The sequence below is a fragment of the Talpa europaea genome, assembly GCF_964194135.1.
Source record: "Talpa europaea genome assembly, chromosome: 3".
NCBI lineage: Eukaryota > Metazoa > Chordata > Mammalia > Eulipotyphla > Talpidae > Talpa > Talpa europaea.
The window spans coordinates 133,987,880-134,007,384 of NC_140069.1; the positions used below are offsets into that span (position 1 = coordinate 133,987,880).

The 19,505-nt window shown below is 38.6% G+C and overlaps 1 protein-coding gene across 1 annotated transcript in view; it reads right to left on the reverse strand.

Annotated features, from left to right (window-relative positions):
- TNPO3 (transportin 3) overlaps window positions 1-19,505 on the reverse strand; it is a gene marked incomplete at its 5' end in the record, with an annotated part of 74,099 nt that overhangs the window by 53,575 nt on the left and 1,019 nt on the right. Inside the window, 2 exons of the mRNA XM_084230376.1 lie at window positions 980-1,053; window positions 2,078-2,278. Of these exons, the coding sequence (XP_084086502.1) occupies window positions 980-1,053; window positions 2,078-2,278 (275 nt within the window). The remainder of the gene's footprint in view (window positions 1-979; window positions 1,054-2,077; window positions 2,279-19,505) is intronic.

Below are 19,505 nucleotides of genomic sequence, written 5' to 3' on the forward strand. Positions count from 1 at the left end.
TATCATTTGCAAGAAGAGGAAAAGATTCTTTACAAAATAAATAAATAAAATATAGGAATTGGGAGAGAGGAAGGTATTCACTTTTTATTTTGAGAGCTTCATATTGCTAGAATTCTTTTCAATGATGTGTTGAGTTTCTTGACAAAAACTTTTTTACAGATTTATTTTTATTTATTTGTACAAACTAGCACTGGGGTGCAGGCCAGAGGTATGGGGGGGGGGGTGAGAGGATTCACCAAAGACAGAGTGGGGAGCAGAACAGGAGGACTGACTGAAATACACTGCTGAGAGGAGCAGTGGGTGAGTCTGTTGCACCATGTGGGTCAGCTCCCTGGCCGGGGATCAAACTCATGCCACAATGGCTGTTGAGAGCTTGATAATACCAAGATTTAACCCGTGCACCACCAGGGAGGCCTGACAAAAACTTTCTTAAACAAAAAACTCTTTAATGATGTTGGAAGTAAAAAGGACATCCACTTTATTTTAAGAAAGTTTCCTAACCAAAGCAAATATCAAGATTATCTTGCCAAGACCCATAAGGAAACCTTCATTCAAAATAGCAAGCTCCATGTATGAAAAATAGTAACATCCCTCTGACAGACATAAAACAAACCCCAATTAGTAAGAAGATACACTCATAACAACTTTCAATTTAATATCATCTTAAGCATTCAGATAATATCTTTTAAAGAACTGCTGAGATGTCAGTCGGAGATATCCATAAGACAATGAGATTTCACTACAGTTAATTCAAGAAGAGTATGTGTGTGTAAATAATAAATTTCTTTATGCCCCACATATTTCTGTAGTATCAAAATTTTCTATGATTTTCTTTTAATCTAATAAAGGCAAACAATAAATAATTTTATGTTAGGAGTTCACAGAAACAGTATAAATGTCTAGCCCCTGTTAACAAATTTCTCTATGTAGGTTAATGGTAATTCAAAATGCTAGCATATAGTCAATACAAGTTACTTACTTTTCCACCAAAGTTTGTACACATCCCTTCCAGGAAGGCATCTGTAGGGCAAGGTCTGCTATTGCTAAAGCCAGCTGAGTAAGAGATTAAATAAATGAACAGAACAGATGAACAGAAATAGTGTTACCATCAATATAAACCGGAAAGCAAAGAAAGAAAACCTCTACCAAACAATATGATAACCAAAACATTTGAAAACCTCCTCCCCCCAACTACATATATATATACATATGTGTATACACACACACACACACACACACACACACATATGCATATATCATGAAAACTCTTCTGGACTAGCTACAAATCGCTGAGATTTAAAGTTAAACTTTAAAAACTTAAAAACAACCAATACAACAAAAAAAAGTCAGAAAGAACAGACTATAGAGTTTTCTCAGAATATATCGATACTTACTTTTAATTGGCAATACCATAGAACTTCATGGACAGATAAATTATACTTTGCCAAAAGGCCAAAGCTACTGACAAAGTCAGACCTTTGACTTACTCCTCAAGTAATGGATTGCCATATCCCTTCTCTTTCCATTTCTCATCTTGAAGCCTTATGCAAAAGCCTCCTTCCTCTTCAAGGGCACTTCTATGCCAGGCAGAGAACACATGTGAGTATGTATTCACTGAAGCTTCCAGTTTTCCTTTCTAATGTATTTCTCTGTCTAAGGGGGAAAGGTCAGATGCTCTACTTCACTGTTTGACTCATGAGACTTTTATTAGCCAATCAGTCAAGAAAAAGACAACTGTGTAGACCTCTGACCCAGAATCATACAGTGTTTTTATCATCTGCAATTTTAACAGGAGAAACACGTCTACCTGTGAAAACTTTCACTCACTTCCCCCACTTCTGGTATTCAAATCTGTATGAAATTAAATGAACTAAATATAAATGATTTAAATGAACTAAATATAATTGATTTAAATGTTCGCTTTCTATCAACTTGGGAATCAGTCTGTAATATAGCAGCAATTCTATAGTAAAGCTGTTATCATTATCTCACATGGCCTCGTAATAGTATCAATCAAAATAAACTTGATATATACAAATGACCTTAAGATTTCCTTAACAAGAGGCACAGGATTTACCTGCGTTACAATGACAGGTGACAAGTCTTTCAAGTTCTGGATATGAGTTAGTAATGAGTCCCGTAAAGAGGCGTGAGAGTCTGTAGGGAGCTCATAAAATGAGGTCTGAATCTTCATTTTCATGGTCTGGGCAGCAAAATAGCATGATTCCACATCCTGTCGGATCTGTAACAACTGGTCTGAAATCTCCCATGCATGAACCTGAAAGTAGATCAGACAAAAATACCTTAAATAAGCCTACTTTTCTGAATAATTTTATTGCCATAAAGACTCAATACATATATCAAATCATCCAACCAAAGTATAATGAAAGAAAAATCTGACAAAAGCTAAATTACCTACTAAAATTCAGTCAACACTTCAAAACTACGTATTTGTAGGCCCTGTTCAACAAAAGTATTACCTACTCTTCTGACTCATTCTAGGAAGGAACACATCAAGTAAATCAATAGGCTTAATCTTGCTGCTTAGAATCATTAATTTTGTGTTTGTGTGGGAAGAGTATTAAGAGAAATGACCCAGAATTTTCTATTGAAACTAATACATCATGGTAAAAACTGCCAACCCTAATGTATATATTATATCCTTCGCTTCTTTTCCCAACCTTAAAATAAGTTCGGTTCACTCAGAATTGAATCTAGAAACTGTTTTAATGTATGAATAAACAAAATATATTTTATACTGATCTTAATAAGCCTGCATTTCAATCTTTAGTTCCTCAATAAAACAACAGAAAAACTATCTTACCAAATGAATATTTTATATACTTCAATTATTTTCTGATGAATTTATACTAGGTAAAGTGTTAACTATGCTACTAAAATGGTTTGCACGGGAGAAAATAAATGCACCTATGAAAATAATAAACAGAACAATAGAATTTGGTTCCTAACAACCCTAAAAATTGTGCGCACATGCGCGCGCGCACACACACACACACCCCTTAAAGAATAAAAATAAATAGCCAAAGCTGCAGAACACAAAATTACTACCCCAAAATTAAGTACACTCTTATATATTAACAATGAACAACCTGAAGAGGAAGTTAAGAAAATTACATTAATAATAACATCAAAAAGAAACAAAATACTCAGGAATAAAGCAAAGAGGCAAAAAAGACTTGTACAATGAAAACTACAAAACACAGCTGATGGGACTTATACATCATAAAGGAAAGCATGGGAGACAGTACTGGTGTCAACATGATCCAAAGAGATCTAGAAATTTAATTCAATGCTTATCAAAATCCCAACATTGTTTTTTTGCAGTAACAGCAAAATCTATAAGGAATCACAAAAGATCCTGAATAGTCAAAACAATCCTGATAAAGAACACAGTTCTGAAGGGCACACTTTCCAATTTTAAAATTTATTATAAAACCACAGTAACCAAAATACTATGGTACCATCCTTGTCCTTATAAGATATATTAAAAATACTTAGGGGTACAACATTATAAATTCTGCAATTTGCTTCCAAAAGTTTTTATTTTTTAAAATTTATTTATGCATACAAGAAATGGGCTATAGGCCAGAGGTGCTGGGGGTGAGAGGATTCACCAGAGACAGACTGGGGAACAGAACAGGCAGACGGACTGAAATACACTGCTGAGGGGAGCAGTGGGCAAGTCAAGAGAGGTCTGCCACACCATGTGGGTCAGCTCCCTGGCAGGGATCAAACTCATGCTGCAGTGGCTGGCAACAGTTTGATAGCACCGAGACTTTAACCCCTGTGCCACCAGGGAGGTCCCCTGCTTCCAAAGGTTTTTAAAAAGTAAAGACAGCAGGGGCCTCCCCAGTGGCGCAGCGACTGAGCGCTGGGTTGCGATGCTGCCCGCAGCCTCTGCTGCGCCGGTTCGATCCCCGGCTGCTCCCCGGCCACCGGAGGAGGGCGGAAGATGGTCCCACATGGCGCACAGACCTCTCCTGACGCCCACTGCTCCCCTCAGCAGTGTACTTCGGTCCTTCTGCCTGCTCTGCTCCCCGCTCTGGCTCTGGTGAATTCTCTCACCCTTCCGCGCTTCTGACTGTACCCAGTGCGTGTATAAATAAATAAATAAATAAATCTTAAAAAAAAATAAATAAATCTATATATAATAATTAAATAAATAAAAAATATTGGAAAAAAAGAAAGTAAAGACAACAGAGCGGGACAGAAAGAGACCAAGAGAAAGCAAATGGGGGCACTGTCAAATTGAGAAGAGTTTATCAGTGATCACTGTGCAATTCTTTCAAGTTAAAAAATTTCTAAATAAACAGCTAGAAAGAAAATAAGTAGCTGATTAATATATTAAAGAAATATAAGGACAAACTGAAGAATTTCCAATAAGAAATAGAATCCATAAAAGTAATCAAGTGGAAATCTAGAAATAATATAAATGAAGTGGAAATTAAGAACAAAATGAAAGGATTAAATAGAAAATTAGACAACTGAAGAAGAGATTAGAAAATAACAAGACTGAAACACAAAGTCAAAAAAAGGATAAAGGTTAAGAATGGGAAGCGTACAAGTGATATGTGGACACAGTGATAAAGTCTGACATACATAACTGAATTCCCAGATAATGTAGTGCGGAAGCACTCAAGATAGTGACTGAGAAACTTCCAAACTGTTAAAAGACACAAGCTCAGATTGGAGATACTCTACATATCCTAAAAACAAAACAAAACAAAACAAAACAAAAACAGAGCCAGGCACATAACACTGTTTTTAAAAAAAAAAAGACAAAGAGGAAAATCCTCAAAACCAGAGGGGAAAAGATGTATTACCATTAATGGTACAACAATTAGACTCAGAGCTGACTGACTTGTCAACATAAACAATGGGAACCACTTATCTTCAATGTACTAAATGTAGACCTCTCCATGGAGACCGGCTGGTCTGTGGCACAACAGAGAAGGAAGGCATGCTGTGCACCAGACAACCGGTAATAACATTCAAGCTAAAATTTCTAATTGATTAAGGCTGACGTGTGAGCTAGCATAAGCAGATATAACTCCTGGGAATCAGTCACAAGGGGGTGCACAACCAACTACAGATCCCCACCAAATACTCAGGAGAAAAGTGGGGAGTAGGGCAGAAGACCAAAGAAACTGGAGACCAATTGGTCAAGCAGTCCTCAAGGAGAGTCCTCAACTGCAGAAAAGGCACAGAAAGCTCTCACTGGATCCTTCTTCCCTACAGAAAATAAAAAAGCCTTAAACTGTGTGGGATGGAAACAAATCACGTCACCCACAAGATACAGGTTAAGATTCACAGCTGTTGCAGTAAAGGTAAAAGAAAAAACTTGACCCCTGTAGGATATGATATAAGAGTTTTCAGCCCACCACCAGAATCCTACCACTGAAGAAAGGGCAAAAAAATTTATCCTGCACAAGATGGTCCAATGCCAGTCAATACACCAGAGGACAGAATCACTTGAGAAAGTCCTACTGATGAGAAGAGAGGACTCTGGGCTGCAAATTGTTACAAGAGACCAGGCAAGAGAGTTCCCATTGCTCACTTCTCCCAAAACAGCAGCACTAACCCTATCATACTCAAACTCCTGAAAGTCATAGATAAGAACATATTGGAGAGTAGAATAAACAAATCCCTTCACCTTACCATCATGGTACCCTTAACTCTTTTATCAGTTCAATTGTAGAACTTTGTATTGTAATTACTTAGGCCTTTGTTAGTCTTTTCCAAGACTGTAAGCTCTTTATTTTTTTTATTTATTTTTTTTTAGAGGCATGCTTTATTTATTTATTTATTTGTTTGTTTATACAAGCACTGGGTACAGTCAGAAGTACGGGAGGGTGAGAGAATTCACCAGAGCCAGAGCGGGGAGCAGAGCAGGCAGAAGGACCGAAGTACACTGCTGAGGGGAGCAGCGGGCGGCAGGAGAGGTCTGTGCGCTATGTGGGACCCTCCTCCGGTGGCCGGGGAGCAGCCGGGGATCGAACCAGTGCCGCAGAGGCCGCTGGCAGCTTCGCAACCCAGCGCTCAGTCGCTGCGCCACTGGGGAGGCCCAAGACTGTAAGCTCTTTAAAAGTAAAAAATAGGGCCTCCCCGGTGGCGCAGCGGTTGAGCCACTGGGTTAAGAAGCTGCCCGCAGCCTCTGCAGCGCAGGTTCGATCCCTGGCTGCTCCCCGGCCACCGGAGGAGGGTCCCACATGGCGCACAGACCTCTCCTGCCGCCCGCTGCTCCCCTCAGCAGTGTACTTCGGTCCTTCTGCCTGCTCTGCTCCCTGCTCTGGCTCTGGTGAATTCTTTCACCCTCCTACGCTTCTGACTGTACCCAGTGCTTGTATAAACAAACAAACAAACAAACAAACAAACAAATAAATAAAGCAATACCAAGCTTAGTGTTTAAAAAAAAACAAAACAAATAAAAGCAAAAAATAGTCTTAATTATTTCTGTATCTCTCAAAATCCTTTTGCCATAAGAGGCACTTAAAGTACATATTAAATTACTAAATATGAAGCAAAATGATAAGATACCATCATCTCTTAAGTCTTCAACACCTCTTTGTTCTCCCAAACATTAAATCCAACCTTTTACTAGGTAGCTGAGGTATAGTGTATTTGCAGTCAGTTTTAAGAACAGAATCCATGTGTTTAGAGAAAGAACAGAGAACAAGCAGTTAGTCCTTCAGAGAGAAAGAAAACAAAGGCCTTGCAAGGATGAGACTTCATTTTCACTCAGTAAGTCCTCATTGTATAACTTCATTTGCTTTACCCAGATGGAGATTTGGTTTGGTTTGGTTTTAAAAGACGTATTTTACCTACATTACCTGCAGTGTTGTAAACCAATGTTACCTTAATAAAGCAAAATAGGCAAAATTAAATTAAAAGTAAAATATTTATCTTGTTATAGCGATAGGAAAAGTTTGGTATTTTCCTAGCTAAAATCTGATTTTTAAATTTTAGCAAAATTTCCGTGAAAGTAAACCTTAAAATCTCCCCAAAATGGGAGTCTTTTCTGGAATGAGTGTACTTTAAAATATTACCAGTATTTCTGAATTAGGGGGAAAAGAGTCTTTTTAAATTAGCCCCAGACAACTAAACCAAATATAAAACTCACATCTTTAATGCTCCTAGTTGAAAATAAAAAACTGAATAATATAAACTATCTAATTTCCTAAGATAATTCTACAGTGAATTAGCCTTAGAAAAATTCTCAAACTGCTCCTTGAGCAAATGTATCAAGTACAACCAAGTCAAAGAGCATTTTTTCCATTTCAAGCATCCTTACGCATCTCGGTGCCGTCTGCCCCACTGGTCAAATGTGCCTCTTTTCAAATATCTGTCTTTTGGTATAAAAACAAAACACGAGAGTGACTTCTACAGAAACCTGACAAACTTGAATATCACAACCTGCTTAAGTAAACTGTCCATTAAAAATTACCCAGGCTGATACTGCCAGTATCAATATTCATGGGAGGTCAAAATTTGTAATTGCGTTACTTTGAATCACAGGAGGATTTAAGAACTGTTGGTACCCAAAACCAAGCAGTCTTGTTTTGGTCACTGAATCATAAGGAAAATACAAACAAATGCTGATATCCTAGACACACAGTACATCACTCACTGTTCTTCCCCTCTGCTAAGCTGCAGAAAGAAGGACAGAAAGGAAGGAAGGAAAAAGGAGTCTTTACAAGAAGAGAATAAAGCACTTACACTTCATAGGACTTTCTAGCCACAGATGCCAGGTGCTACCCACTGAAATCCAGGCTTGGACTAAGCTCCACATTTCTGAAAGGACCATCTCAACCGAAGCCTGGGGCTCAGAGTCAGCAGGAGGAAGCTGCAGCTCCCACTAGCAGCACATTTCAAAGAGGCTGCAACAAGAGAACATTTTCCATTTAAGCATCTAATTCCAATCTTCCATTTCACAAAGCAGTAGCAGAACGGGCCTTTTTATCAGTCTTTTCAAAAGGTATTTCCATGACTACGTGATGAATATGAAGCAGGCTATAGCCCAGCAATCCCTTCATTAACATGCTCTAAAGTCTTTCATTATACTTCACAGCAGATCCTAAAAGTACTTGTCCCTTTTTTTCTTAAATAGTGCACTGTTGCTCCAAGACTCACTTCTACACCAACAATTCTAAAACTGCCGAATCAACCGAAATCACCGAGCCGGCCCTCAACAATGCCATCACAACCCAATGGGGCCTAAGGATTCATTAGCTGCCAAGAATTAGAATCGGATTTGGGCTGCTAGTTAATCCTACACAAAAACTCCTCAAATTAAGCAGAATTACTTAAAATACTTCACTGAGGATGGAAAAGCGCTGGCAAACAGAAAATGAGGTTATGGAAATAAAAGTATTTCAATGAAATCTGAAAAGTAACATAAAAGTTCAGGTTGCTGTACTTTTTTTGAAGATTTCAATCAGTGAAAAATACATTTCTTAGTCTTCAAAGACACAGTATATTTGAGGGGAAAAGGAGACTAGCTAAGAGTACAAAGGGAAAAGAATTCCTTAAAAAGAAAGGTCAGTCAACACACTATTTTAGGCACATGCCCTGCCATTTTTCACAGCCCTATTCATAATAAATAATTAAAAGACAGACTAAAAACTATTGTTTAAAACACCACAGCTATTCAGATCACAAGAAATGTTAAAGACACCTCAAATCAACTTTGGAAGGCATTGGTGTCCACATTTATTGTTCTACCCTGCTCTCAACAAAAGGGATCAAATGACTGCACTGCACACTGTGGTCTCATCTGTTTCTGATGAAATGCCAGTGTTTCTACAGCAAGCATTTTTAAACAATTCTATGTCATAATCACTTCTCTCAAATGAATTTTGGTTCAGATGCATGGTTGCTGATCATGCTTAATATATATCATGCCAACATATTTTTATGACAAGTGTAAAAAAATCCCTATTCCAATTTATAAAGTTCAGTCACCTATGTATCTATTAACCTCAAGGATGGCCCTGAAAATGGATACATTTGGATGCATAAAATCAACTTGGTTTGGGAGTAATGATGGTATTCATTCTTAATAACCACTTCACTGTGGGCCTCACTAACTAAACGAGGAGGCCCTGCTTTAAAAAGTAAAACATTCCAAAACTTGGAATCATCTCATTCGAAGTAATGGATAATGGATAACCCATGTGAGTGAGGGCTTCCAGAAGTAAAAAAACATAGACAATGTATTTCCTTTAATCACTGGCCTTTAGTCCTATGTATCTGAGCAAGTTTTACACAATGCATATAAACCAGAATTAGAACTTTATCAGATACATTAAACATGTTAACACTGTGCTGGAGATTCAAGTTTCTCAATCTAACAGAAAAGTTAGAAAACTCTGAATGCTTATCTAAAAACACACAGCACATTTTCAAATCTAGTTCCAAGTATATTTTTCTACTTTGGGGCCATCCATTTAAATAGTACTATACTATGGCTAAGATAGAAAAAAGAGCTAGGAAACAATGAATACAGAGAAAAACCAGGAAGGAACACTTGTACTTGAGAGAAAAAAATTAGTAAAAACTGTAACATAAATCTCTATTAACAGAAAATTTCTTATCAAAAGAAAAAACACTTATTTCATAATATTTTCATTTTGGAAACTCTACCATAAATAGAAAAAAATCATTAAGGCAGTACATTCATAAGGCTCTGCATGCCAAACACTATAAAATTATCTCCTTTGCCAGGACTGTGAGCTTCCAATAAAGAGAAATAAAGTTTCTCTCTGTGGTTTCACCCATATAGCAGCATAACACTCGGATCAAATATTGTAGTATCATGATAAAAGACAGGGAAATACAGGACAGGTAATTTGAGCAATCTCAACTTTTGATGACATAAATTTTTTTTTTAAAGTTCAGCAGTGCTGGGCCTCCCCGGTGGCGCAGCGGTTGAGCGTGCTGGGTTGCGAAGCTGCCCGCAGCTCCCCTCAGCAGTGTACTTCAGTCTGCCTGTTCTGCTCCCCTCTCTGGCTCTGGTAAATTCTCTCACCCTCCCACGCTTCTGACTGTACACAGTGCTTGTATAAATAAATAAATAAATCTTAAAAATAATAAATAAATAAAATGTTTCCCTTCATTAAAAAAACAAAAACAAAAACAAAAAACTCCTTTAAAGTTCAGCAGTGCTGCTGGTGGGAGTGCAAACTGGTCCAACCACTATGGAGAGCAGTGTGGTGATTCCTCAACCTACTCAAGATAGAGCTCCCATATGATCTAGCAATTCCACTCCTAGGTATTTACCCAAAGGACACAGAAACATCAACTCCAAAGAGCACCTGCACCCCTATATTTACAGCAGCACTGTTTACAATAGCTAAGCTTTGGAAACAACCCAAATGCCCAAAAATAGATGACTGGATCAAGAAGATGGGGTACATATACACCATGGAATATTACTCAGCATTCAAAAAAGATAAACACATGCAATTTGCAGCAACATGGATGGAGCTGGAAGGGATCATGCTCAGCAAAATAAGCCAGAAAGAAAAAGAAAAATACCAGATGGTCTCTCTCATAGCAGGAATCTAGAAAACCTAAATAAGGGACCAGGAAAAAGAATAACTATAAGAAAGAAAAAATCAAAATCAACAAACAACTATGAGCCAGAGACACACTATGGGGGGTGGAGGGCGGGGAAAGGAGGGATTGGGGTCAAAATAAGGGGGCTGCAATTGTATGGGGAATATAAAAATAACATAAAATAATAAAAATAAAGTTCAGCAGTGCTTAAGATTCTATAAAATCTGGAAAACAATATGGCAGGTCCTCAAAAAAAAAAAAAAAAAAAAAACATTTACCATAAGACCCAGCAATTCCCCTTCTGGAGACATGTCAAAGGAACTGAAGTAGGGACTACAACAGATACCTGTACATTCATAACAGCATTATTCTTCATAGCCAGACGGTAAAAGCAACCCAAGTGTTCATCAATAGATGAATAAAATGGAATTATACAGCCTTAAAAGGGGATGAGATTTCAACAGAAAATACAAGGGAATACACAGTAGATAAACATGGGCGATGAACACCAAAGATGTTATGCTAGGGGTCTCCCTGGTGGTGCAAGGAGTTGAGTCGCCACACTATGAAGCTATCTACACAGCCACTGCAGCACCACACCAGTTCGATTCCCTGCTGGCCATGGAACTGACCCACATGGCACAGCAGAACTCTCCTGCCACTGCTCTCCTCAACCCACCTGTTCTGTTCCCCACTCTGTCTCAGGTGAATCCTCTCATACCCCGTACCTCTGGCCTGTATCCCAGTTCTTGTATGTATGCATAAATAAATAAATCTTTTAAAACAAACAAACAAAGATGTTATGCTAAATGTTAAGCCAGTCACAAAGGGACAAACACTGTATGATTCCACTAACATGAGGTACCTAAACAGTCAAATTCATAGAAGCAGACAGCAGAATGATGGTTGGTTGGGGTTGGGGGGGACGGAAAAATAGGAAGTTACTGTATTTAATGGGTCCAGATGAACCAAGTTCTGGGGGTGGACTGGATGGTGGTAATGGTCGCACAATTAACAGTAGTTAAAACCACTGAACTTAAAATGGTAAATTTCATGTAGAAACATATAGTGTGTGTGTGTATAAACCAATCTTAAAAAAAGGAATGAAATTCTGACACATGCTACAACATTAATGAAACCTGAAAATATGCTAGATGAAATAAATGAGACAGAAGAAAAGACAAATACTGTATGATTCTACTTATATAAGGTACTTGGAATAGCCAAGTTCATAGACAAAAAGAGAGAAATGAAGACTTGTTGTTTAACAACACAAAGTTTCAGTCTGAGAAAATGAAAAAGTTCCAGAGATGTGCAGTGGTGATGGCTGCACAACAATGTATTTAATGCCACTGAACTATAGACCAAAAAATGTTTAAAACCGCAGATTTTATTTTGTGAATATTATAACATAATAAAAAAAATCTATACAATGTATTTCCATTTCCCACATAAACGTCAGTACAATCAACGTGAAAAAAGTATCTGGAAGGCTTTGGAAGGATATGAAAGGAGGTGTCCTGACAATTTTATATACCAAATCAAAGCATGAACATTGGCCCAAGCCTTGGGAACACAAGAAATAAGCTAATGCAAATATGGATGAATGTCACCAGTTAACAGACTACCATTCCAACAAAAACACCATCACAAATTTTCACTCACAGGTACCAGTACACCAAGAACATGAAATGTCTATATTTGCACAAAGACTTAGAACGTGGCAGTGCAAATAAGGAAATGGTTTTATCTTTAACTTTTTTTAAAAGATTTATTTATCATGTAGAAGAACTGGGGTGTAGGTCAGAGGTGGGGGGGGCACAATTCACCAGAGACAGAGTGGGGAGCAAAACAGGCAGATCTACTGAAATACACTGCTAAGGGGAGCAGCTGGGGAGACAGGAGAGGTCTAATGCGCCAGTGGGTCAGCTCCCAGACTGCGGAGATAGAACTCAGACCTTAACTATGGTAAGGCTGAGATTTGACCCCTTGGCCACCAAGGAGGCCCCCTTATCTTTAACTTTAATTAACTTAAAAAATTTAAATAGTCACAATAGCCATCTGACGAACAGTTACCATATTAGATGACATGGCCAGATTAGTGAACTCTGGGATAAAGGTCTTTGGTTTTTATCCTATACTTACAGTTTCCAGCAGTGCAAGGCATAAACTATTTTTATGTTTATTGAACTAACTGATCCATAGAAGTTGTATAGTAACATTTTCCACTTTCTAAAAGGCTCTCCTTTCAAGAGCATGTAATGTATTAATGGTCACTTGACGGGAAGATGATAGCATATGCATTTAAAAAATGTCTAGAGTCTTAGATAAACCAAACAATGACTGGTAGAGAAAAAAGCCCCAACACTCTAGATTTCAGAACTAGACTAAAGAATTATAAAGGGGAAAGCTGCTGGAAAGAAGTTTGAAGGTTATACCCCATCATGAACTTTTTGGTATGACATTTAGAAGAAGAAAATTCTAAATAATATCTAATAAACTAGACATGACAATAACAACCTAGTCCATTAAAACATGATTCTATGTCATTTAATTTGTTTTTAACATTTCTTTTCAGTTGTTAGATTGAACTATAAAACTTCTGAAGTACTTAGCCCGTAGACTGTCTCTGTAAAAGTCAGTCTCTGCCTTATCACCTAAATGACATACTCAGAACAAATGAGTAGCATAATTCATTAGCCTATATAGAGATGGTCTTTCCTTCTACTGCTTTCTACATTATCTGCTAATTTTGGCTACTGGGGGTGAACAACGGAAACTACTAAACATAATAGTCCATTGTTAGGCTTCCTTTCAGATATGTCTCAAAATAATTTTCTTCTTATAAAACTCTCTGAAGATAGTAGCAATCGCTGCCCATCACATTACACAAAACCCTGATTCGAAGTTATTTCCAAGAGTTTTGGTGGAAAAAGTAAGTAGAGAATGATTCTTCTAAAAATATATAGCTCTTTCATAAAAATGGCTGTTTATTATTCAGATGAACACATTTGTTTGCTTTAAGGTCCTTTTCAAAAACAGAAAAGACACTAACTCATAGCATGGGTTAAATCATATCCAAATGACATCTTTATACCAAATCTATTGTCACCAGGTCATTAGAACTAAACCAAATAACTATAAGATTATAAAGTGCAAGGTGGACCAAAATAAGGATAATCGTTTCCCAATGCATATTCTTCAAAGTGGTTTGAAACAAATCAGGCAATTTCTGTTCCTCACCAATTTCAAGTTGCAAAAAAACAAAAACAAAAAAACAAAAAACCCCAAAAAACCACCATGTTTCTTTGTTACAACACTAAAAAGTGACTTTGATTAAAAAATGTTCAGTTACTACTTCAAGAAAACTTAATTGAATCAGAATGTTCTCTTCCCTTTCTGTACCCAAATCTTTCAAAGATAAAATAAGGACAACATAAACTTATTTCATAAACTTATCTCTCGTATCTGTGAAAGACTGAAATCAGAAGATGACAGAAGGCAGAATACTGTTTGTTTTCAATTATCTATGGATATGATTGAGAGAAGCATAAAATTCATTGAAAAAAACAATTTGAGTCATTCAACTGTCCTTTTGGAGGTGCCTACAAGCACCACGTTAAAAATCTGTATGTCAGAAATCTTAATAATAAACTTTCTTAACAAGCATGGTTTATTCCTTACACTATGGGCATCAAATTATATAAACAAGTAAAAGGATCCTTAGAGTCCAGTGGGAGAGACCAAAAACAAAAATACCCAATTTCAAAAAGCTAAAATAAGTATAAATGCAATTTAAAAAAGTATTTTAGATGTTCAGTAAGGGCTTCAAATGATGTTCGGCTGAAGAAAATCCATTAAGAACTTCAAGGGGGGGGGCCTCCTTAGTGGCACAACGTGTTGGGAGCAGCGGGTTAAGCCCAGTGCTGTGAAGCTGTCCGCAGCCTCTGCAGCGCCGGTTCAATTCCTGGCTGGCCAGGGAGATTCCCAAATGGTGAGGCAGATCTCTCCCGTCCTGCCCACTGCTCCCCTTTCCATCTGTCTGCCTGTTCTGCCCGCCTCCCCGCCCCCCAACCCTCCCCCTCCCCGGCTCTGTCTCTGGTGAGTCTTCTCACCCTCATGAGACTCTGGCCTGTACCCCAGCTCTTGAATAAATAAAATAAATCTTTACAAAAAAAAAAAAAAAGAGGCCTCCCTGGTGGCACAGTGGTTGAGCGCTGGTTTGCGAAGCTTCCCACAGACTGCAGAGCGGGTTCCATTCCTGGCCACAGGGTGAGGGTCCCACATGGTATGCAGACCTCTCCAGCCACCCGCTGCTCCCTCAGCAGTGTACTTCATCAGTCTGCCTGTTCTGCTTTCTGCTTTGTCTCTGGTGAATTCTCTCACCCTCCCGTGCTTCTGACTGTACCCAGTGCTTGTATAAATAAACAAACAAACAAACAAACAAATAAACAAACAAACAAATAAATAAATAAATAATAATCTTTAAAAAAAGAACTTCAAAGGTAAAGTAGAATTTAGGTAGGGCTTTTAAAAAATGGGCTAGTTTCTTCATCTGAAGGTAGGACTGGAAAGAGTAATGTGTAAAGCACAGAGGTAAAAAAGAAACAAAGAAATCACAAAATCAGACAAAGGCAACATCTCTCCACCTCCAAATTAGATTACTATGGGAGGGTATTTACAGCCGTTTAAATGTTGATGGGAAAGACCTGGTAAAAGGAAGGTCCCAGAGAATTCAGAAAGTGAGATGCAGTGCACCCAGAGTGAACACAAGCGTTTGGATATACCCACGACAATTCTAAATCAGAGGTGAAGGGGCGATGGTATATTTAAGAATGTGACTAGAATGATAGATCTTGGACTCCAACCTGAATAGGAGAAAAGTGAAGAGAAAGACCTAATAAAGATAAAGGACAGGCAGTCAATGAAATAAGATTTTGATGAAATTAAAGAACTAAGGTGGGGATTTAGGGACTTATGTAAGATGACTGAACTAACTCACTAGACACATTTGTTTGCCCCCGGGTCACTTCCCAAAAATCCATTAAAGTCAGGGTAAAGAGATTTTTTTTTTTTTTAATAGAGGCATGCTTTATTTATTTAGTTAGTTTGTTTGTTTGTTTATACATGCACTGGGTACAGTCAGAAGCGCGGGAGGGTGAGAGACTTCACCAGAGCCAGAGCAGGGAGCAGAGCAGGCAGAAGGACCGAAGTACACTGCTGAGGGGAGCAGCGGGCGGCAGGAGAGGTCTGCGCGCCATTTGGGACCCTCCTCCGGTGGCCGGGGAGCAGCCGGGGATCGAACCGGCGCCGCAGAGGTCGCGGGCAGCTTCGCAACCCAGCGCTCAACCACTGCGCCACCGGGGAGGCCCAGGGTAAAGAGATTTTAAAAAAAGAAAAGAAAAAAGGCGAAAGCCCATAAGGACAAAGTGAATCTTAACATAACTGTTTAGCAAAACTGGAAATTATATAAAAAACCAGCAGATGAATGTCAACCATCTTAGCAGACTGTAAAAAGCTGAAATTTGCCGGGGGGCAGGGAGGGAGGATGGCTGCAACCAGACTGGGGGAAACCAAGGAATAAACTGATTAAAATTGCAAAATCCCAGTTCGTGGCAGGAATTACATGGCAGCACCAGGCACACTGAAGGCAGATACATAGGAGGAACAGAAAACAAAGGGGTGGTTCAAAATCTGTGTAAGCAACTCCTAGATTTTCTCCCTAACTCTGAGCAATCAGACAACTATACTCCCACCAGCATAAAAGACACAAGGTTTACTTTGGAAAGATTTAAGTCAGGGACACTAGACTCCTGGACAAAAGACTCCACTAAGAACAGGAATAGCACCCTGTATAACAGGAGATTAAATCAAAGCCTATATTCTTACTGGTAAAACCCATGCCCTACCTTGTACCTCCTACCTGCCACCAGCAGCAAAGGTTGTAACTCCCAAACAAGACTAGAGGACTTGTCTCCGTAAAAGCGGCACGAAAAATAAATAAATAAGACCAATGAGAGAGAAGGGGTGAAGGTTTCCTTTTCAATTACCCACCGAACAAAGGTGCATTCCAAGGAAAGATGAAAGATCTTGTGTACAACAAATGCAAGGAAGAGGTGAAGGGAAATTTCCAGGACAAAGTTAGCAATTCCAGCATGTTAATTATAATTACATGACAGACCTTGAGAAAGGGTTTCAAGGGGCTTGCCTGTCTACAAAGAGGGGGTGAAGACCTTGAGAGCAACTTCTCAAGACAGACTAGGTGAAGTAAACCGAGAGCTTCCAAGAGGGAGCTGCCCACATCTTGCCTAAACAGATGGACTAAATCACAGCTGGCAGGGGCTGATGAACATCTTGTTTTTATAGCCCATTTGACAGTTCCCACCAGACTAACAAATGGTCACATCCTGAGAGATGGAACCCTATTTTGGACCATGCTGGTGCCATATTTTGATATGACAGAGGTGCCACCTATCATGACACACAGCTGTTGCTCTAACAACTACTGGCCACACCATTTCCTGAAAGGGGGGATAGCAGAGGGTCTTCATGAAAAGATAGTAAAAGACCATGTCCCAGAGTGACCAAGATCTCATTAGCATGCTAATGAAACACATATCCCTGAGTGGAGATCCAAGATGTTAATAAGACATGCAACCTGCGAAGAAACATGTAACCCATCTGTACCTGCTCATGTAGTCCAGCCCCAAATGTATTATGAACTGCTGCCCTTTGCCCTGCTCTGCCCTGGTACACAAGCCCCTTTTAAATCCTTTCCTAGCTCCCTTCGGAGAGACAGCAAGGAAACTTTTTCTTCCTGTTCTGCCTCCCTTATGCTAGAGCATAAGTTTAATAACGCCTTGTCAAGATGTAGTCTGTTAAATTCTTTTATAAGGGATCAGAACCTCTACGGACGTCCCAGGTCAGTAACAACCAGGCCAGATTGGAGCAGGAGGATAGAGGGTTCTCATGAGAGGTCTCCTCCAACCAAAAAAGAAAACAGCAAGCTTGGACATACTAAGAGGATATTTATACTTACTGACAGAGAATTTGGGGTGAATTTTGTAAACAGAAAATGTTGCAAATTTAAAAAAAAAGGTAATGATTCTCATCGGGGAAAAAAAAAAAAAAAAGCTGCCCAAAAAGGGAACTCTTACCATGCTATACCCTGCCTGGCTCACAATGTACATTAATTGAGCCAAAAAGATGCTATCACTATGTTGGAAAGAATGGATAAAGGAAAGCGGAGTCTACACTGTAATCTCTCATAGAATCTGCATATAACTCCTCTTTTTCGTCCCAGGTCTTATTCTTAAACATTTTGAAAGTTAAAACTTTTCAAGTTTTAAAAATAAATTTAAATTTTGATAGAAACCAAAGTAAGATTTCAAAAAAATAAAAGCTATTATATGAGGTTACTGAGATTCTTGAGCCAGCAAACTGGAAAGAGTGGGAAGAAGAGTGAGACCAGAGCAGAATGTCTGAGTTAGTGATCTGGGGAAGCTGGTGACTTTTTAATAATGACAGGATCCAAGATGTGACTATGTGACCAGATGGCTGAGTCAGTGATTTGAGGGGTTGGTGACTTTTTAGTGTTGACAAGATCCAAGAAGTGACTGTGGAGGAATTAAAGTGATTGGTAATGGTAGACATTACAATACACGAAATTCCTTAAATAAAAATTTTACTGACTTAAAATAATTCTGCCTATATTACATATAACTTTTTTAAAAGCCTTTACAAAAAAAAAAAAAGGTAAAGACCAGGTGGCTGAGAAGAAGATAAAGGAATTAAGAGGACAGTATTAGTGGAATTGTCACCCCAGATATAACTGCCTAAAAATGATGGTATGTAACTGAGTTAGATATTTTCCAAGTCACTTTTCCACCTTTCTCTACCATGTTTTCTGCCCCTATAAGGTGACCTGTCTGTACTAAATCAACAGGTTCCTCTGTCCCCTACCTCTTGGTTGGGCTTGTCCAGTGGAGAATCTCAGGAAGAGTTTAGGAGAATAAGATCAGGGTATTTTTTCCTCCAGCTCTCCCTGCAGTCACCTTATGCTGCTGTGTTCCTTCCACTCCTGGGAAGGCACAAAACTCCGTACCTTTCTGGAGAGTTGGAGTAACCACTCCCTGTCCCATGCCTTCAGCCTAAGGCTGTTAACAGTTTGGCCACAGGTTACTACACTATCTTTTGTGGTATCATCACTTCATACTCACATCTTTATAAGGAGTGTCTTTATAAAATAAACCCTTTCTAGAATTATCCCCATCTCAAGTACGCCATATGTTCCTCCTGGAAACAGTGAGGCAGATAATGTAAGGTTGTTACAGAGAGTAAAGTAAGAAAATTAACTGTCATTTAAATAACAAGTAGTAATATATTCAGAGCTCTATGTTCCAAGAACTTTTCTAAGCTCTTTGCAGATGTTAACTCATTTTATAATCACAAATATCCTATATAGCAGAGATTTTTGTCTGGTGCAATTCCATATAACAATGTCGAGTACAGCTGCTGGTACATGGTAAACAGTGATTTAAAAGGCATACAATAGGCAGGTTTAGTAGGAAAGCGCTAAATTTTGGTATAGTGCAGCATTTCTAACCCTCACAATATGAAAACCGTAAAGATCTGGGATTTGTGACTCCCCGGATCACAAAAACACTAAATATGACCACATGTGAATGATTTTCTTATGTAGCCTAGAGAGTCTTACTCGGTCCCATGAGGTTATCCAGAATTTGGGTTCCCAATTTTTGGGTTCCCAATTTTTTAAGAGTAATGCTCTAAATACAGTTTGCAAATTTAAAAATATTTATAATACATATATAGTCCAGGGGCTGCTTCGAAAGGACAGGGTATGGGACCTTTAAGTACCAATTGCGAGTTCAAAACAAGAAATGAAATGGGAGGGCGCAAATAAAAAA